Below are 18,065 nucleotides of genomic sequence, written 5' to 3'. Positions count from 1 at the left end.
GAGAGCGAGACTTGGACTATACAAAGTCTGGTCTGAACTGAATATTCGGTAGAATATGTGAAATTGACCACGAAGCCAATGCTAATATTCAGGTTCGGTCTATGGAGTAGTGACTGTGATATATATTGTTGTGAGATTTCTGGAATGCATCATATCCCAGCCGGGGGGGGGGGGGGGAAACGAAGGGCAGAACCCCAGTTGCAGCGCGGCTTGACCAATCGTTTCTTAGGCGTTTTCAAAATGTTTGCTTGTTACCGTCGCTTCAGCCTTCTCCGCGACGGTGATGTCGATCTCGGCATGTTCCTCATCCTGTTTTCCCTGCAGGGCAAAGTCATACAGCTCGGCACTATCACCGAAGATGGCCGCAATGCTCTCGAGAGGCACGCCCCGAGTCTCGGGAAAGAAGACCCAGATGATGACTCCGCAGAGAAAGCCCGGGACGACGAAGCAGAGGTAGAACCTCCAACCAATGTTGGAGAAGGCCAGCGGCGCCACCTGGAGCCAGACGATGTTGGTGGCACAGAGGCCCGCCATGCCCAGTGCGATGCCCTTGGCCCGGAGATGGGTAGGGAAGATTTCGCCCAAGTACACGAATTGGCCTCCGTCGACCGTCATCTCGAACCAGAAGATGTAGAGGAAGAGCATGGAAACAGCCGCCCTCAGCGCGTCGGGGTTCGGATTCGCCAGGTCGCTGGCACTGGTGGCGTAGCTGGCGACCAGGGCGCATTCAACCGTCAGACAGGCCACGCATCCCAGAATCCCGCCCGCGATGATGGTCGGGCGTGAGACCATTTCGATGGCGAACAGGGACGCCAGGGCACCGCCGAAAGCCACGGTCATCCAGCCGACCTGATAGACCAGTTGCTTGTCCGTGTCGTAGCCGAGGCCTCGATAGAGTGTTGGACCGTAGTTGTTAATGACGAACGGGCCGGTCATTTGGATGCCCACCGTCACGAAAAGCCCCATGAACGACCTCTTCCGGTAGGTGGGTTTGGTAAACATGGCCCACCAGGAGGCTGCGAGCCCGCGATCCGCGCGGACCTGTCTCTGGATCTGCGCATACTCGACTTGGGCCTCGGTCGGGATGTGGAGTTTCTGCAAGATCCCCAGGGCTTCCTCGGATCGGTCCTGCATGATCAACCAGCGAGGCGACTCCGGGACCTTGATGATGACCAGCAAAAGAAGGATCGAAGGCAGACACTGGAAGGCGAGCGGCGCCCGCCATTGGTCGATGTGGTAGAACCCAAAGCCCACCCAGTTGGACAGAGCGAACCCGAAGATGATCATGGCTCCGTGGACGTTGACGAGGATGCCTCGAACATTCGGGGGTGCCACCTCGGTCATGAGCACCGGCACGGCCGACACAATCCAATACGCCGCCAGTCCAGCCATGAACCGGGAGAAGATGAACATGCCGACGTGGACACTGCCGGCCAGGAGCGCGCCTGAAACCACATTGATGATGGAGGGGATGGCGATGCCGGCTCGTCTCCCCCATCTGTCGGCAACCCACGACACGCAGAAGGTCCCAAAGAACCCTCCAGCCTGGTACAGGGAATTCATGAGGCCGATGATGTCCGTGGCGTCGGAGCGCGTGTCGAGGTCAAAGTATTTCTGGAACGACGGCTGGCCCAGAGTCTGCGATATGACGCCCGCAGAGTAGCCGTAACTGATGGAGCCAAAGCCCATGGCGAGGATCATGATGATGTTGTAGAACTGAAATTGCCGACCACCGACATGGTGGGCAACTGAAGGTGCCTCTATCACGGCCGCCATCGCTCGCCCTGAAGACTCGTGTGACGGGGCGGTTCAACACGTCGTGGGGAATTGACCAAGATGTTACAAGGCAAAGAGTGAGCAGAGATTTGATCAAAAGTCCAAGCACTTGTTTGTCGTGAGGTCAATCCCCTTTTTAAGCCTTTTGCGGGAATGCGGGAGCTTCCCTCATTGCCAGACTGGAGAAACCCTGGGGTTGTTGCGGGTTTGCCGGTTTGCCGGGGGCGGGCGGGGAGGATAGAAAAGCCAAAAACGCAGCATCTTTGACAACTGGGGGGAGGATTGCGGAGGAAGGGCACAGGGATCTGGAACAATGGCCTCAGTGATTGCATTCTTTGCCTATATCCAAGGTTCTACGGACTATGACGAGCCGACCTCTACCACAATCTTCCCAATTGCCGACTGGGCATGGAGAGCCTGGAATGCTTGCTTGGCCTCCTCCCACTTGTACACCGCCGCCACGGGTGGCCGGAGCTGGTGCTCTTCGTAAAGCTCGGCCATCTTCTGCGCCATGTCGTTCCGAACCTGGAAGATGGCACGCATGGTCTTTGCCCCGAACAGCAATGGAGGGATAATATCGGTAGGCTTGCTGTCGGACAGGAACCCAATGACGGACACGAGTCCACCATGTTTGGCCGACAGAAGGGATTGCTCAATTGTCCCGGCACCGGCCACATCTAGAACGTGGTCGACACCCTTGCCGTCGGTCACACGGAGAACCTCCTCTGACCATACGGGGTGCTTGTTGTAGTTGATCAGATGTGTGGCGCCCAGGGCCTTGGCCGTCTTCAGCTTCTCGTCCGATGAAGACGTGGCGACCACTGTGGCTCCGGCGGCGGCGGCAATCTGGATCGCACACGCGCTGACTCCACCCGTCCCTTGAGTCAGGACCGTCATGCCCGGGCGAAAGGGCTCGGGTCCGTAGAAAAGGGCGTTGACTGCAGTGCCGGCAGCGGCAGGCAAGGCGGCCATTTCTGCAAACGTGAGATGTGCCGGAGCCCGAATCAGTCGGTTATCGTCCTTGCGAAGTAGGATCAGTATCTACATCACGGCATCATCAAGCACAAGATTGGGGAGTGCCGCGTTTTTTGAACCTACCACAACCGCGTACTCTCGCAGTGTGCCTTGAATTGCCCCTGCCCCGAGGCCCTGGGACTCGACCAATGTAGGAACATGGCCATCGATCCAGCGCATGGCAGTGAGCAGGACGCGATCTCCAGGCTTCCAGGTGCTTCCCGGCCCAACCTCCTCGACGACTCCGGCACCGTCGGCACAAGGAGTCAGATACGGTTCTGTTTTGATGGGGTAGATGAGATCGTGTGAAATCACCATCATATCTCGTGCATTGAGCGCCGCGGCCTTGATCCGCACTAGAGCTGTGCCTGGCTCCGGTCGCGGCTTGGGAAGATCATGGACCAGACGCAGATTCTCAATGCCGTCGGTGGTTCGCCAGTCTTTGGGCTCTGATGGAGCTATTTGCCAGGCCGAAGGCATGGTGGTGGCAGTCCGCAAGTTATGTGTGCTATTCCGACGAGACTGGCCAGGTCTATGGCCCAGGTCAAGTTTATAGCCAATCTCGTCATGAAGAAGCTTAGAAATCAAGGGTGTTGTGGCAAGTTGTCAGAAATTGTCAGGAATCCGTGGCACTGAGTTTGAATCTTCCATCAGTCTTCAGCGTCTCGTCCCCGCCCGATGGAGGAGCAAATGTGGATATCCCCGGCAACCCCGGCATCTCCGGCAATAAACGGCAATGGCTGGGTTTAAAGCCCTCCGTCTTTCTTTTCTCGCTGTTCAGTTTTGGCTATTCGGGTCACCATCCTACGCCATGCGGCAATACATCGAGCGCCACGCGAAACTGGAGTTGATGCATGATCATGTCACTTCACAGCCATCCTCCAGGGATCGAGAACAGGAAGCGCAATAAGCGTGCCACGGTGGTGTGCACTCGCTGTCACGATAAGAAAGTGCGTCCACTCCCGCAAACTGTTGGTTGTGCCCGTGGTTAATTGTTAGAATCCAGATCAGATGTGACCTGCAGGTAGTTCCCGGACAACTCCAAGAACGATGTTCAGGTTGTGTTGAAGCATTTGCCGAATGCCGGTGAGCAGCTGCCTGCGATGTCCCCTGGTTGCGACTGGCTAAGACTGACTTGTCCCAACCCACAGCTATCGGCCCTCACAGCGAGGCACTGTCCGAAGACGCGATCGCAAAGCAGCCCCAACACACGTAACAGACTCAGTCGACCCAGTCTTGCCCCCAGGAGACAGGCCTAACGTGCTGCCTCCAAGCACCTCTGGTCCTTCCCCAGCCTTGGACAGCAGGAATGGAGGCCGAGTCAATCATGCACAGGCCGACATTGACGCGTGGTCGAGCGCCATCCATGACCAGCCAAGCCAGACGAGCCATTCACGTGAACCGGTTGCAGAGCCCATTGTGGATGGTCGCAATCCCAGCCAGGCAATTGTGACACCTGGACAGTTGAGTCTATCGTCGCAAGGAAACAGCCACCGTGCGGCGTACCTTGGAGAAAGCGGGTATATGTCCATCTTCAGGCACGAATTGGCCGAAGACGACGCCGAAGACTCTCAGGAGAATGCCGCGGATCTACAGTCGACTCACCTGATGCCCGTGTTACAAGAGAGCTATCTTGACACGTATTTCGAGTACTGCCACACCTGGTGTCCGATTTTGGACCGGGAAACCATGCAAACCTGCCTAGAGTTTTCAGAGTCGCAACTGTTGCGAGAGGCATTGGCTGTTCTCGGCAGTCAGCTCAGTCCTCCATTAATCCGGCACCCCAAACCTATCCAACACTTCCAGCGGTTTCGGAAGCTGTTTTATGACAACAACGAGAGCCAACCCTTGGTCAGGATATGCGCTGTGATGTTGTTGTATTGGTGGAGTTCAGGACCCCCAAACGTCGTGAGTATCGACACCAATTGGTGGTGGATGGGGGCGTCTATCAGGCTGGCCCAGGAAATCGGGCTCCATCGAGAACAGAACACAGAACATGTCTTGAGGCCCGGAGAGACCAACGGGCTAAGAAGACGAATATGGTGGACATTGTTTGTAAGCCATCGTTCTACCTGTTGCCACGTTGCTAACCCTCCCCCCCTCTTCTCCCAGGCCCGAGACCGTCTCACTGCGCTGATGCAGGCCCGGCCTTGCGCAATAGATCCTGACTATTCCGATCTGAGGATGGCTTCCGTAGAGGATTTCCCCGACCCCAACGACCCCAAAGCCGAGATCTGGGTTCATTGGGTCAGGCTCTGCGAGATTATCGGGCGAGTGGGCAAAGCGATTGCCCAAGGGAAGATTCATGAGCCTGGGTCCACGCCAGCAAATGATCTAATGAACTGGCCACAGGATCTACCAGATCATCTTCAGCTGCCGATTTCTGACGACAGGACGGTCAACTTCAATAGAGATGTGCACATGTTGCATCTCCCCTATCTGGCCACAACCATCCTGCTCCACCTACAGAAGACTACTGACAAACTACCGCGGGCGTCGATGACGGCCATCATCGCCGCTTCGTGCGTGTCCAGAACTCTCCAAGACATTCTTGCCCGTGGAACGCTGCGTTATCTCCCCGGCCAGACTGGCTGGTACATATCGATCTCAATAATAGCGCTGCTGTATGCTCGAAGCATCGAGGCGTTGACGACCCATGCGGACGCCGAAATCTCCATTCTGCTCGCGGCTCTCAAACAGATGGCTCTGCTGTGGCATTCGTCCAAGATGTTCTTCACCGGCTTTCAAAGAATTCTGGAAACGGACCGGACTCATATCCAGCCTTCTTTTGGACTCGGCAACGCCGTCGGACATCCAGAGGTTGTGGATCAGACACAGGCGTCACCCACGCTCAACGACATCACTGCGACCGCCGACTCGAGCTGGCGGCAACGGTTTCCCTACGTGACGATGAACACCAGTCCCTTGACCGCTGCCTTGTTGGAGGACACGGTCAACATCCCGTTCATGGGGATGGAGTCGTCGCAAGTCAACTACCTGTTTGACTTTTTGGACGATCTCGATCCTGACATCCTCCAAATGGACCTGAGTCTTTGAGTATTTCAGGGGGCAGGTACTTTCCCGATACCCTTGATCATCGTGGTGTTTGAAAGCAAACCAGACACAAGAGCGGTTTTCCCGAACGGAACAGATCAACCAGCTCATGTCTTTGGGGATTTTGTAAAACCAGGCATAGCTAATAAAAAAAAAGGGGGCGTGATACATAATTCAAATGGTTTTTATTCGAACCTTTGAGTGCTGGATGTAACAACAAGTGGCTTTTGAAGAGGACCATGGTGATAAAAGAGTCTGACGATCACGAATAGCAAGAGAAAAAAAATAAAGAGGAACGTGTCACCCCCCCCCCCCCCCCACCCCAAGAGGCCGCGGAACTGACAGTGGCCATGCCTTTCCCTCCCCTTCGGCTATTGAGCTGGATATCCAGGATGGATGGACCCGGCAATGCCGTGCGTTGCCAGCTACACAGCCTTGCCCTTTACCCTCTTCGTAAGATGTATAGGAAGAGTCGTCTCATGGCTCTATTGGTACTTTGACCACGTCTCTTTTTCTGGAGTTTGGCTTCTCTTCTCTAACCCAAAACATTCATTCTTGAACCTCCCTCCAGTCGACACAGCCATGGCTCCTCTCGAGTTCAGCATCGACCGGCTCCCGACAGACCTGTTCATCGACAATGAATTCGTCACTGCCCGGTCTGGCAAGACGCTATCTGTTTTCAACCCGAAGGACGGATCGCTCGTGTCGGACAAAGTGTCCGTGGCTGGTCCGGAGGACGTCGACATGGCGGTGCAAGCGGCGGAAAGGGCACTTCCCGCGTGGAAGCGATTGAAGGCGGTCCAGAGACGAGACCTGATGCTGAAATTGGCGGATCTGATTGAAGAAAACATCGAGATTCTTGGTGAATTGACGCGAATCACTCTGGGAGCGCCGTTTGAGACCTGGGGGAAGCACGAGATTCTGATCGCCGTCGAGGTAATTGTTCGCTTTTCCTTGATCTCCCCCCCCCCCCCCCCCCCGGGCGGGGAATGTTCGGGATCGTGCTCACAAAAGGCCCAGACTTTCCGGTACTACGCAGGATGGGTCGATAAGCTTGCCGGAGAGACATACCCGCAAGAAGACGGCTTTCTCAAGATCGTCCGAAATGAGCCCCTGGGCGTCGTGGCCGGCATCGTCCCCTGGAACGGGCCCATTGGGTCCATCGGCATGAAGGCAGCGCCCGCTCTCGCGGTCGGCAACTGTTTCATCCTGAAGCCCTCGGAAAAGACCCCGCTGGGATCACTCGCCATCGGTGCCCTCATCCAGCAGGCTGGGTTTCCTCCCGGGGTCTTCCAGATCCTGTCTGGGGACGGCTCGACGGGCGCGCTGCTCGCCAGCCACATGCGCGTGCGCAAAGTCAGCTTCACGGGCTCGGTGTCTACAGGGAAGAAAATCCAGGAGCTGGCCGCCAAGAGTAACTTGAAAAGAGTCACCTTGGAGCTCGGCGGGAAGTCACCCGTGGTCATCTTCAATGACTGCGACGTGAAGAACGCCTTGGAGTGGGCGGTCAGATCCATCACGGCCAATACCGGCCAGGTCTGTTTCGCGGGATCAAGAGTCTACGTCCAAGAAGGCCTCTACGACAGCTTCCTCAAGCAGTACAAGGAGGCGATCGAGGCGCGCGCCAAAGTCATGGGCGATCCGGATGATCCCAAGACCGAGCTCGGCCCGCTCATTGACGAAGCACAGTTCCAGCGCGTCTCTGGCTTCATAGAGCGGGGGCAAAAGGACCAAGGACAGATCCTGACCGGCGGCAAGAGAATCGGAGACAAGGTAAGCAAGTTCTGCGAGGCCAACCACGAGGACACCCTCCTGACTGACGCGGACTCATGAACAGGGATACTTCCTCGAACCTACCGTCTTCACCAACGTCAAGTCGGATGCCGAGATCTACAGGGAGGAGATTTTTGGCCCCGTCGCCGTGATCAACAGCTTCAAGACGGAAGAGGAGATCATCGAGTTGTCCAACGACACCGAGTTCGGGCTGATGGCGGGCGTCTTCACACAGGATATCAACAAGGCCTTGAGAGTGGCTTCAGAGTTCGATGCTGGCACGGTCGGGATCAATTGCGTGAGCCTGTTCGCCATGACGGCCCCGTTTGGAGGCTCCAAGCAGAGCGGAATTGGCAGGGAACTGGGACTGGCTGGGTTAAGGGCGTTTACGGAGCCCAAGACCATCCTCGTCAACATGAATTACTGATAGAATAGCAGAAGAAGAGAAAAACAAAACTGTTGAGATGTAAGAAGCGGGTGTCCTGGGTAACCAAACCCCTCCTCGCTCGCGCTCTCTTTCTCTCTCTCTCTCTCTCTCTCTCTCTCTCTCTCTCTCTCTCTCTCTCTCACATTCGATTCAGCCTATTTTGTCCAGAGCTTGATAGACGCTGTTTTCCATCTTCTCCATGTCAAAGTCCTGAGACGAAATACCTTGTGGTCCGGGGTCGAAGAAGGCTGCCACATCTCGAACTTGATTTCCTGCCACTTCGAGAATAGATCCTCCGGCCACGTGCACCAGGCCTTCTTTCTGGGTAGATTCATCCCTTCCGGCATCGCCACGGAGCGAAGTGCTCACTTGATCCTGTTCGACCATGTCGAGCATCACTTGAGCCACCTCTTCGGGGGTGACCCAGGCGGGATCTGGGGAAAGAGGGCCGCTCTTGTCTGGGGAGGTCGACCAAATCGGTGTGTTGACCAGGCCCGGGGCCACCGCGGCGACTCTGATGCCCAAGCGTCCCTCCAGAGGGCCCATGGTGCGGACAAAGCCATTGAGTGCGTGTTTCGCCGTGTTGTACAGGGGCGTCCACAAGGGAGCCACTTGGCCGTTCACACTCGAGACGTGAATCACTGTTCTCCGGGGCGGCACACCGGAGTCTCCCCCTCCCTTGGCTGCCTTGAGCTCTCGCACTTGGTCCATGATGGCCAGCTGCGTCAACCGGATCGGGTGGGTCAAGTTGATATCGAGCGATTTGTAGCCGTTTGAAGCCACACTGTCGACGACTCCAGGGTCCGTCCCCGGCGGTCTCCAGAAACTGCTCCAGGCAGGTTCAAAGACGCCGGCACCAGGACAAGCAATGTCGACACGCCCGAAGCGGCTCTTGGCCAGTTCGTATGTGTCGGATAGATCTTTCCACGAGGACACGTCGGTCTTTTGGAAGACGGCTTGCGCGGTCGCTGGGGGCCGTTGGTGGGCGTTGACGAGCTCGAGGGCTTCCGGCCGGAGAGACAAGTCTGCAAACACGACGTTGCAGCCGCGTGAGAGCAGAAGACGTGCAAAGGCAAGATTGATCCCTATCGTATCATCTCAGTTCCCTTCCAAAAGACCAAGAAACAAATGGGTGACTTCAAACCAACCAGATCCGGCTCCGGTGACCAGAGCAGTCTTCCCTGCCACGGAGCTTGTCATGCTGTCTTTGCAGTTTCCGTACGCCTTCGACGTTACTTTTGTTGTTGTACTCCCCAAGACAGGTGTCGAACTTCAAAGGCCTTATTACCCCAGAAATGCCAGTGGTGGGAACTGGAGTATTCTGAAATGGGAGCAAGGATCGGCGGCTCTGGCGGCAACTGAACAATTGCCGGATGCCGACAACAGTTTTGTGCGTGACGTGCAGCTTCGAAAGATAATTCTTTTTGTTCACAGTGGATTGCGGTGTGAGAACTGGACTGGGGTGTGGTTTTTGTTTTCTCTCGCGCCCTTCTTGATCCTTCTGAGGAATTCAAAGGAGCATTGTATTACACGTTCCAGCCTATCAGCATTCGTCTACACCATGATTGGCCGACTCTCCGCACGAACATGTCTCGTCACAGGTTCCTCGTCAGGACTGGGGCGCGCAATTGCACAGAGATTCGCAGGTGAAGGCGCAAACATCGTCTGTGCAGATCTATCTCCCAAAGCAGGAGCACTTTTACCCGGAGAGGACGCTCGTCCCACGCACGAAGTCATCGCGGCGCAGGGTGGAAAGGCGACCTTTGTCAAATGTGACGTCTCGGAACCCGAGCATTTCAAGGCAGCGGTGGCGACAGCGGTCAAGGAATTCGGCCGACTTGATGTGTGAGAGAGCTTCTTTGCAAAATACCAGGCTATGAATCCACTGACATGATTGTGCATCAGCTTGGTCAACAACGCTGGAATATCCTACGAGGCGCGTCGAGGGTTCCGCCAAACGCACGAAACCGACCTGAACGAATTTGACGACACCCTTCGCGTCAATGTAAGAGGTGTTTTTCTAGGCTGCAAATACGCCGTGGAGCAGATGTTGACGCAGACGCCGAAATTCGGGTCCGACCGTGGATGGAGTGAGGCTTCCCTACCAAGCTGTCTGCCGTGCAAATGAATCCAGTCACTGACACCCATGTCGCAGTCATCAACATCGCCAGTGTTTTGAGCTTTGGCGGAATGCCTGGGTCCATCAGCTACGTCGCCAGCAAAGGCGCAGTCATGCAAATGACAAAAACGGTAGGCAGATTGTCCACAGGGTTGACTTGCTGCGTGTACAGACTTCTAACCTACATGTGCCAGATTGCTCTGGAATATGCCTCCAAGGGTATTGTAAGTCAGCTTCCTTCCTCGTATTCTTTGTCTCTAAAAGAAAGTGGAATGCTAATAGGAAACCACCAGCATTGCAACGCCATCTGTCCGGGATTCACCATGACAACCCTTCTGGGCCCGCTCTTGGAGGAAGATGGGAAAAGTCAGCTGGAAGAGATCTCTGCTAAGCACCCCTTGAGCGGGATTGGGAAGCCTGAAGACATTGCAAAAGCAGCCGTGTTTCTCGCCAGTGACGATGCTGCATGGGTGACGGGGATCCCGCTCCCCGTCGATGGAGGATATCTCGCCAGATGAAATCGCGGAGAGGCGGCAGCTGGCCCTCAGATAGCGCCCCTGTATCACATGGAACAGTCGCTCTAGTGGTCTAGACTCATACAAGCGCAAAATCCAGAGCCTGCACCGTTGCTTAACGGGCCGCTGTAAAAGTGTAAGAGGCATTAATTGCCGTCGGCTATGGAGCGGCGCCCTCACTCGAGTGTCTGTACACAGAGCCCCATACATCCGGCAAAGGACATCGCCACTAGATCAGCAGGACTCAGCGGTTCCTGGACAGAGTTGAGCGCTTGTGCAATGTGCATTGCCCGTCCCGCCTCATTGAGGTTTGCCGGTCGATTACCCTCCCACCCTTCAGCCTGATAGAGGCACCCCGCAAGGCTGTCGACCGTCTTCAATAAAATACACATGCTACCTTTCCAGTCAACAAATTTTTGAAGCCCTAGACATTCTTTCGATTTTCTTTCCACAAATCCCGTGTGATACTGCGTTACGCCAAAATGTCTGGAAACAAGCTCCCCATCCACTCGGAGCGGCACATGCGCATCGTCTGCATTGGTTTCGGCGCTTCGGGACTTTGCTTTGCGTACAAACTGCAACGGTCGTTTTCCAACTTTTCACTAACTGTCTTTGAGAAGAATCCGGAAGTGTCGGGAACTTGGTACGAAAACAGATACCCTGGGTGAGTAACCACTAACTGTGCCTGGTCGCGGTTCCAGGTCATGATTTGGTCTTGACCACCGACGCTTCGTTGGTCAGTCCATTCAGCTTGCTAATCTTCGCCCTCAGAGTGGCTTGTGACGTTCAGGCACATAATTACACTTGGTCCTTTGCGCCCAAACATGACTGGTCGCGCGTCTATGCGCCCGCTCAGGAAATCTACTCGTACTTCAATGATTTCATGGCCACGCACGGTCTCGAGAAGTACTGCAAGACGAGTCACAAGGTGGTCGGGGCAACATGGGACGATCAAAAGGGCATCTGGAAGCTTCAAGTCGAAGATCTTGCACACCAACGTATCGAGTATCATGAATGCGACATCTTGATCAATGCCAGTGGAATCCTCAACAATTGGAGATGGCCCGCCATTCCAGGCCTGGAGAAGTACAAGGGAACCCTGGTTCATAGCGCCAACTGGGATGAGAGCTTGGACCTCACCGGCAAGCACGTTGGCCTCATCGGGAACGGGTATGTGTAGCCCAGTTTGACCCATTTGGAGGAACCGTTTTCACTAAACAGTGGGTAGCTCCTCTGGGATTCAGATTCTTCCAGCCATTCAGCCAATCGTCGACCAGCTGACGACTTTTATTCGAGAGCCAACCTGGATATCTCCTCCCTTCGGCACCGAACAACGTATCTACACCGAGGAAGAAAAGGAGAGGTTCAAGAACGACCCGGAGGTGTTGACTCTGCTGCGAAAGGCCAACGAGACAAACAACAACAGCATGCTCGGCATCTACTTTCCAGACCATGAGCTACAGAAGAAGACCCGAGCGGACTTTGACCGGCAGATGCGCGAAAAATTGAAAGACGTCCCGTGGCTGCAGGAGAGGCTGATCCCTACTTGGGGGGTTGGCTGCCGTCGATTGACTCCAGGCATCAATTACCTGGAGACGCTTTCCAAGCCCAACGTCAAGGTCGTCTATGGCGAGATTGAATCCATCACGGAGAAGGGATGCAGGTGCGATGATGGGATCGAGTATCCAGTCGATGTTCTCATATGTGCTACCGGTTTTGTATGGCACCCTCTCGCAGGATAAAAATACCAGTTGTGGCTAATCAAAGACCAGGATACCACGTTCAAGCCTCGATTCCCATTGTACGGTCTCGAGGGCAAGAATCTACAGGATGAGTGGGCCCTCGAACCCCGGTCCTATCTGGGGCTCGCAGCGCCCTATATGCCAAACTACTTCCAGTTCCTGGGGCCGCATTGTCCGATCGGTAGCGGTCCGGTCTTGATCGCGATCGAGGCCCAGGCAGACTACATGCTGTCCTTTTGCGATCGGTGGCAGACGGAAAACATTCACTCCATGTCACCAAAGAACGAAGCGGTCACGGACTTCTTGGAACATTGTCAGGAATTTATGCAGCGTACTGTCTGGATCGAAGAATGTCGGTCTTGGTACAAGTCAGGCTCCGCTGCTGGTCGTGTATCGGCCCTGTGGCCTGGTAGTACGCTCCACTACCTCGAGGCGCTCAAGGAACCTCGGGGCGATGACTGGGAGGTAAGTGGTCCTACTTGATCCCCAACCTCGAACCATGCTGACATCTGTGAAAAGATCAAGTACTCCGGAAACCGGTTCTCTTGGCTAGGCAATGGGTTTTCACAGACGGAACTGGATGACGAGGCTGATCTCGGATACTATATCAGATCCCATGATGATAGTCCCTATGCCAGCCGACGAAAACGAAGAGAGGCCATCACGCATACAGGATTCAATGCCCGAGCTCTCCAGGCCAATGGAGACGTCAATGCTGGGAAAGATCTGTTGACCACTGTTGAGGAGTATGTGAGAGATCGGGAGGCGGGGCAACCACATTTGTAGGCTGGGACTTGTATAGCTTATGGCTTCTAATATCTGATAGATTTCGGAAGCCATCCTCATACGTCTTTCACCATGACTCCCAAGTAAGATAGGAGCGGTAGTTCAGTGCTTTCTCTTGAAAAGGATAAGCAGTAGTTGAATTTGACGAAATCGTGTCCATTACAATGTTCTGGGCATACGGTTCTCTCAAGTCGGACGCCCCAATCGTAGTCTGATGCGATGCTAGGACGCCTACACACACCTTATACTCGGTATATGTTGGGTATGTATCGGGCCCACTATAATCTGACTAAGCAGAACGTGCACTTTCGTTCGCCAGAATGATTCCGTCTAAACCAAGAAAAGACACAATAATCCATTCGTGTGATTGGTCAGAGTGAGAGTCACGTGCTTCACCTACACCTTGTCTGGATCTTCACTTCTGGCCACTCGGCTGCTGGGATCATTCACTACTCATCCGTTGTACAACGCGGCTAAAGCAAAGGTGTCGATCGGCATCAGTCTCCCAGGTGGCCCCCATCGCCAACGTTCTCGGCAGTCATGTGTCATGTGAGATACTCAAGCATGAGCTGGCCCGGCAGTGGCTCCTTTACTGGAACGGCAAACACATCTCATGAAACCTAGGAAAATGTTTCCAAGTCGCTTGTGTGGACGCAAGGGGTGGTCTCAAAACGGACTATTACCCGCGACCTTTGTCCTAAAGAGGTAGGGACATTTTCTGGCCCGGCATTGACGGTTATTTTCCATGTCTAGCCAGACTACAGCAAATCCGGCAATGGCAGAAGCCCCTGCGAAGGAGGCTAGGCCGTCTGTATCGCCTTCTCACAGATCTATGAGCCATTCAGGTCCACCCTACGTGGCGTGAGCAATGCTCTGTGGCGGACATGCGGCAGCTCTTATAACTGAACCGGGCTGCGACCCAATACCCATTCAGAGTCTCAGGAATTGCAGACTGATTACTTTTTTGTGCCGCATTCTACACTGCTGTGCTATCTCTTCGACACGCGAATATCTACTCAAAATGGTTGAAAACGGCCACTTCGCCGAGACAACGGAGCGGCCACTCCTCGCCAAAGACGCCCTTACCCCCAACGAGACGAAGATGAACGGTCACGTTGTCGTTCAGCCTGTCGAGGTACCTGTCGAGGAACCCGTCGCCCAGCCGGAAATCCCAACCATCCCTCAGCTTCGCAAATTCACCGGCACATATACCGTAACAGATAGACCGCTTGGGTACATCAAACCGGTACGAATAATTACAATTGGCGCAGGTGCCAGCGGTATCAATATGGCGTATCAAGTGAAAAACTATCTCCGGGAGGCGGAACTGGTTGTCTACGACAAGAACCCTGCGCTCGGAGGCACCTGGTTTGAGAACAGATATCCCGGCTGCAAGTGCGACATTCGTAAGTTGTGCTGGCCGCGATCCCGTGGTGTGATGATTCACGACGACGGACTAACTCCCTCTTGCTAGCATCACACAACTACCAGTTCGCCTGGGAGCCCAATCCGGACTGGGCGGCCATGTTCTCCCCGGCCGAGGAGATCCGTGAGTACCTCGAGAAGTGCGTGGCCAAACAGGATTTATCGGGCTACTTTAAGCTCGCACATGAGGTTATCGAGGCCAGGTGGCAGGAAGAGAGCGGCCGCTGGATCGTCAAGATCAGGAAGACCGAGACAGGAGAGGTCTTTGAAGACGAGTGCAACTATCTGCTCAACGCCGGAGGCATTCTGAATGCGTGGAGGTGGCCCAACATACCCGGCCTGCACAACTTCCGGGGCAAGTTGGTCCACAGTGCCAACTGGCCCGAATCCTTCGAGTACAAGGACCTGAAAGTCGCCGTCATTGGAAACGGGTCCACGGGGATCCAGATCGTGCCGGCTCTGCAGCCGCACGTCAAAGAATTGGTGCATCTGATCCGGTCGCCGACCTGGGTCACTCCGGGCGCCGCTTCGCGCTACCCGTCATTACGCGGCGGCAACATGCCCGAGCATTTCTCCGAAGAGCAAAAGGAGCTGTTCCGCCAGAACCCCGAAAAGTACCTGGCGTTCCGGAAGGCCGTCGAGGTCGAGATCAACGCCAAATTCCGCATGCTCGTCAACGGAGCCCAAGAGGCCGCCAAAGCACGGCTCGACGCGGCCAACAGCATGATCGGGCTTCTCAAAGACAGCCCGGATCTGATCGAGAAGCTGATCCCAGACTTTCCCGTGGGCTGTCGCCGCATCACGCCCGGTGTAGGGTATCTCGAGAGTTTTGCGAAACCCAACGTGCGAGTCATCACTGACGCGAGGATCGACCACGTCCATGAGAAGGGCCTGGTCATGTCGACCGGCGAACACATCGAAGTTGACGCCATCGTGTGCGCCACCGGCTTCGATGTTTCCTTTTCGCCGAGATTCCCCGTCACCGGCCGAGATGGAGTGAGCCTCAAGGACGTCTGGGGTGAGCCCAACGTGCCTCAGGCATACTTGTCCATGGCCATCCCCAAATTCCCCAATTACTTTGGTAAGTCTCTTTTGTTTCTCCCCCCCCCCTCCCTTCTTTCGACCCGCGCGGGGCCTGTTCTCTGTCTAACGCAGAAGTGAAATCAACAGTCTTCCTGGGACCCAACGCGCCCATCTCGCACGGCAGTGTCTTCACCATCACGGAGCAATGTTCGAAATACATCCTGCAGCTGATCACCAAGGCGCAAGTCGAACTGATCAAGGCCATCGACGTCAAACAAGAGGCCGTCGACGACCTCGCCATCCACATCCACCACTTCATGCCCCGCACCGCGTGGGCGGGCAACTGCCGGTCGTGGTTCAAGAACGGCCGCTCGTCGGGCCCCATCATCGCAATCCACCCGGGCAGTCGGCTGCACTGGTTCCACGCGCTCGAGAGGCCCAAATTCGAGGACTTTGACTACACGTACGACACGGGCAATCGGTTCCAGTTCCTGGGCAACGGGTTCTCGACGCGCGAGGAAGAGGGCGCCGATCAGACCTGGTATCTTGACCAGGTGGCACCAAAGTTGCTCTACTATTGAGGCTTTCGTACTCCGAGTGAGGAGGGGGGGAGGTTCACCTGTGTTTGTTTTTCCTCCTCCCCATAGATTTATATATCGTGCATATAGTTGACAAAGGGGACGGCGTCGGGTCTTAAGACTAGTTCGAATTGCAAGATAAAAACTTGTATCATTTACCATGGTTATACCTTGTGAAGTCTGGAAAGTTTTTTAAGTTTTGAGGAGTAAAAAGTTAAAGGAAAAATATATATTTACGATTGAACAAATTAAACGACGACATTGATTTTGATTTTTGATTTTTTCTTGTGTCTAACTATCTGATAATACACGTTACATTTGTTCAAGGAGCCACCGCTGCCGCCGCCGCCGCCGCCACGGTGCCGTTGGGTTTGGCTTGCTTGTCCTTCTCGATGAAGGCAATCACGTCGGCCACGGCGTCCTGCTTCTTGCTTGCGAGGATGGCCCGGCCTTGCGGCCCGGGGTCATTCAGCAGCTTCACCTCCCTCCAGTTGTCGACGTCGGCGACCTCGAGGATCGTGCCGGGCGGGTACTTGGGGTCGAGGCAGACGGCCATCATGCCGCGCGCGACCTCGTCGGGCGAGAGCATAAAGTCCTTTTCCGGGTCGACAAACTTGCCGGCCTCCGGGTGGTCGGAGTACAGGGGCGTGCGGATGATGCCGGGGGCGACGCCGACGACCCTGATCCCCGCCAGCTTGTGTAGGTCGGCCATGCACCGTACGAAGCTGCTGATGCCGTGCTTGGACGCCTGGTACAGCGGCGTGACGATGCTGGCCTTTTGCGCGCCGATGCTGGACACGCAGCAAATGATGCCGGGGGCGTCGGCGGCCAGCATGCGCCGGATCGCGATGCGCGACATCTTGATCGGCGCGAGAAGGTTGATGTCGAGAACCTTGTAGTGGTTGTCGGTGTCGTTGTCTTTCCAGAAGCTATTGTGTGACTGTTTTTCCTCTCGGGTTAGAAAGAAAAAAGAAAATAATAACCCAAGGGTAAAAACTCCCCCCCCCCCCCCAACAACGCCCAACAAACAAAATAACAGATAACAGGGAACAAAAGGTCTGTGGGTGGGTAACTGGGGCAGAACTTACAGGCTCATAGACCCCGGCGCCGGGGCAGACAATGTACGGCACGCCACCGATCGTGTCGGCGAAGACGTCAAAGACTTTCTCGAGTTCGGACCATTTGGACACGTCGGACTTGTAGAAGATGACCTTTGGCTCCGACGGCTGAGGGTTGGAGATGGTGTCCATCCAGGCCACGGCGTCTTTGTGCAGGGCAATGTCCATGATCAAGACACTGCATCCTGCACGATGGAGCGCCTGGGCAAACGAGAGGTTGATGCCTAGATCCGTGGCTCAGTTTCTGTCTCTCTACCTCTCTCTCTGTCTGTCTATACAAGATTTCCTTCTTCTCCTTCTTCCATCTTCAATGACAATGCGAGTATCAGGGGAAGCTTACCTGAGCCGGCACCAGTGACTATGGCGCCTTTGCCACGGATCTGACTCGCGTCCATATTTTTTTTTTTCCTTTTTCAGTGCTTTTTTGCTTTTCAAACTCACAGAATTCTGTTTTCTCGTCCAGGGTGGAAAAATAAGGATCGAACCAACTCCGACGTATTTGCACAATTCAACAGTAACGTACGTGTTTTAAGAGCTGCAGCACTCTACGACTGCCCCGTGTCCTCTCCGTGGTCACTGGGTAGGAAGGGGGGTTTTTTTTCTTCGAAGGGCCGAAAGTCTCGTGCAAAGTCCCCATGCCATGCGGCGAACGTCACGACCTGCGACCCGCCCTCAATAGCCGGAAGGGCCAAGTCTAAGTTATGAAGCCGGGGTA

At 55.0% G+C, this 18,065-nt stretch overlaps 9 protein-coding genes across 9 annotated transcripts; 5 read left to right on the top strand and 4 right to left on the bottom strand.

The window, feature by feature from the left end:
* Positions 1-225: 225 nt before the first annotated feature.
* Z517_11972 (uncharacterized protein) lies at positions 226-1,776 on the bottom strand (the record flags this gene model as incomplete). Its single annotated transcript, XM_013423553.1, has 1 exon — positions 226-1,776. One exon carries the CDS (start codon positions 1,774-1,776, stop codon positions 226-228), a length of 1,551 nt encoding a protein of 516 aa, XP_013279007.1.
* Positions 1,777-2,136: 360 nt separating this feature from the next.
* Z517_11971 (uncharacterized protein) lies at positions 2,137-3,270 on the bottom strand (the record flags this gene model as incomplete). Its single annotated transcript, XM_013423552.1, has 2 exons — positions 2,137-2,796; positions 2,875-3,270. The coding sequence occupies 2 exons, from the start codon at positions 3,268-3,270 to the stop codon at positions 2,137-2,139; spliced, it is 1,056 nt and encodes a 351-aa protein (XP_013279006.1).
* A 380-nt stretch (positions 3,271-3,650) lies between these two features.
* Positions 3,651-5,847, top strand: Z517_11970 (uncharacterized protein; the record flags this gene model as incomplete). Its single annotated transcript, XM_013423551.1, has 4 exons — positions 3,651-3,740; positions 3,815-3,876; positions 3,942-4,845; positions 4,903-5,847. 4 exons carry the CDS (start codon positions 3,651-3,653, stop codon positions 5,845-5,847), a joined length of 2,001 nt encoding a protein of 666 aa, XP_013279005.1.
* A 579-nt stretch (positions 5,848-6,426) lies between these two features.
* Z517_11969 (uncharacterized protein) lies at positions 6,427-8,044 on the top strand (the record flags this gene model as incomplete). Its single annotated transcript, XM_013423550.1, has 3 exons — positions 6,427-6,780; positions 6,865-7,617; positions 7,682-8,044. The coding sequence occupies 3 exons, from the start codon at positions 6,427-6,429 to the stop codon at positions 8,042-8,044; spliced, it is 1,470 nt and encodes a 489-aa protein (XP_013279004.1).
* A 150-nt stretch (positions 8,045-8,194) lies between these two features.
* Positions 8,195-9,244, bottom strand: Z517_11968 (uncharacterized protein; the record flags this gene model as incomplete). Its single annotated transcript, XM_013423549.1, has 2 exons — positions 8,195-9,129; positions 9,193-9,244. The coding sequence occupies 2 exons, from the start codon at positions 9,242-9,244 to the stop codon at positions 8,195-8,197; spliced, it is 987 nt and encodes a 328-aa protein (XP_013279003.1).
* Positions 9,245-9,605: 361 nt separating this feature from the next.
* Positions 9,606-10,681, top strand: Z517_11967 (uncharacterized protein; the record flags this gene model as incomplete). The annotated part of the gene is made up of 5 exons (XM_013423548.1): positions 9,606-9,889; positions 9,950-10,134; positions 10,200-10,294; positions 10,358-10,387; positions 10,457-10,681. 5 exons carry the CDS (start codon positions 9,606-9,608, stop codon positions 10,679-10,681), a joined length of 819 nt encoding a protein of 272 aa, XP_013279002.1.
* A 479-nt stretch (positions 10,682-11,160) lies between these two features.
* On the top strand, positions 11,161-13,206 carry Z517_11966 (uncharacterized protein; the record flags this gene model as incomplete). Its single annotated transcript, XM_013423547.1, has 5 exons — positions 11,161-11,342; positions 11,450-11,848; positions 11,907-12,396; positions 12,451-12,885; positions 12,940-13,206. 5 exons carry the CDS (start codon positions 11,161-11,163, stop codon positions 13,204-13,206), a joined length of 1,773 nt encoding a protein of 590 aa, XP_013279001.1.
* A 1,021-nt stretch (positions 13,207-14,227) lies between these two features.
* On the top strand, positions 14,228-16,235 carry Z517_11965 (uncharacterized protein; the record flags this gene model as incomplete). The annotated part of the gene is made up of 3 exons (XM_013423546.1): positions 14,228-14,612; positions 14,681-15,712; positions 15,802-16,235. The coding sequence occupies 3 exons, from the start codon at positions 14,228-14,230 to the stop codon at positions 16,233-16,235; spliced, it is 1,851 nt and encodes a 616-aa protein (XP_013279000.1).
* Positions 16,236-16,554: 319 nt separating this feature from the next.
* Z517_11964 (uncharacterized protein) lies at positions 16,555-17,745 on the bottom strand (the record flags this gene model as incomplete). The annotated part of the gene is made up of 3 exons (XM_013423545.1): positions 16,555-17,172; positions 17,321-17,574; positions 17,691-17,745. The coding sequence occupies 3 exons, from the start codon at positions 17,743-17,745 to the stop codon at positions 16,555-16,557; spliced, it is 927 nt and encodes a 308-aa protein (XP_013278999.1).
* Positions 17,746-18,065: the final 320 nt, after the last annotated feature.

Source organism: Fonsecaea pedrosoi (genome assembly GCF_000835455.1).
Source record: "Fonsecaea pedrosoi CBS 271.37 unplaced genomic scaffold supercont1.8, whole genome shotgun sequence".
Taxonomy (NCBI): domain Eukaryota; kingdom Fungi; phylum Ascomycota; class Eurotiomycetes; order Chaetothyriales; family Herpotrichiellaceae; genus Fonsecaea; species Fonsecaea pedrosoi.
Note: the sequence above shows the minus strand (reverse complement) of the source record. Positions and strands in the feature narration are given on the sequence as shown.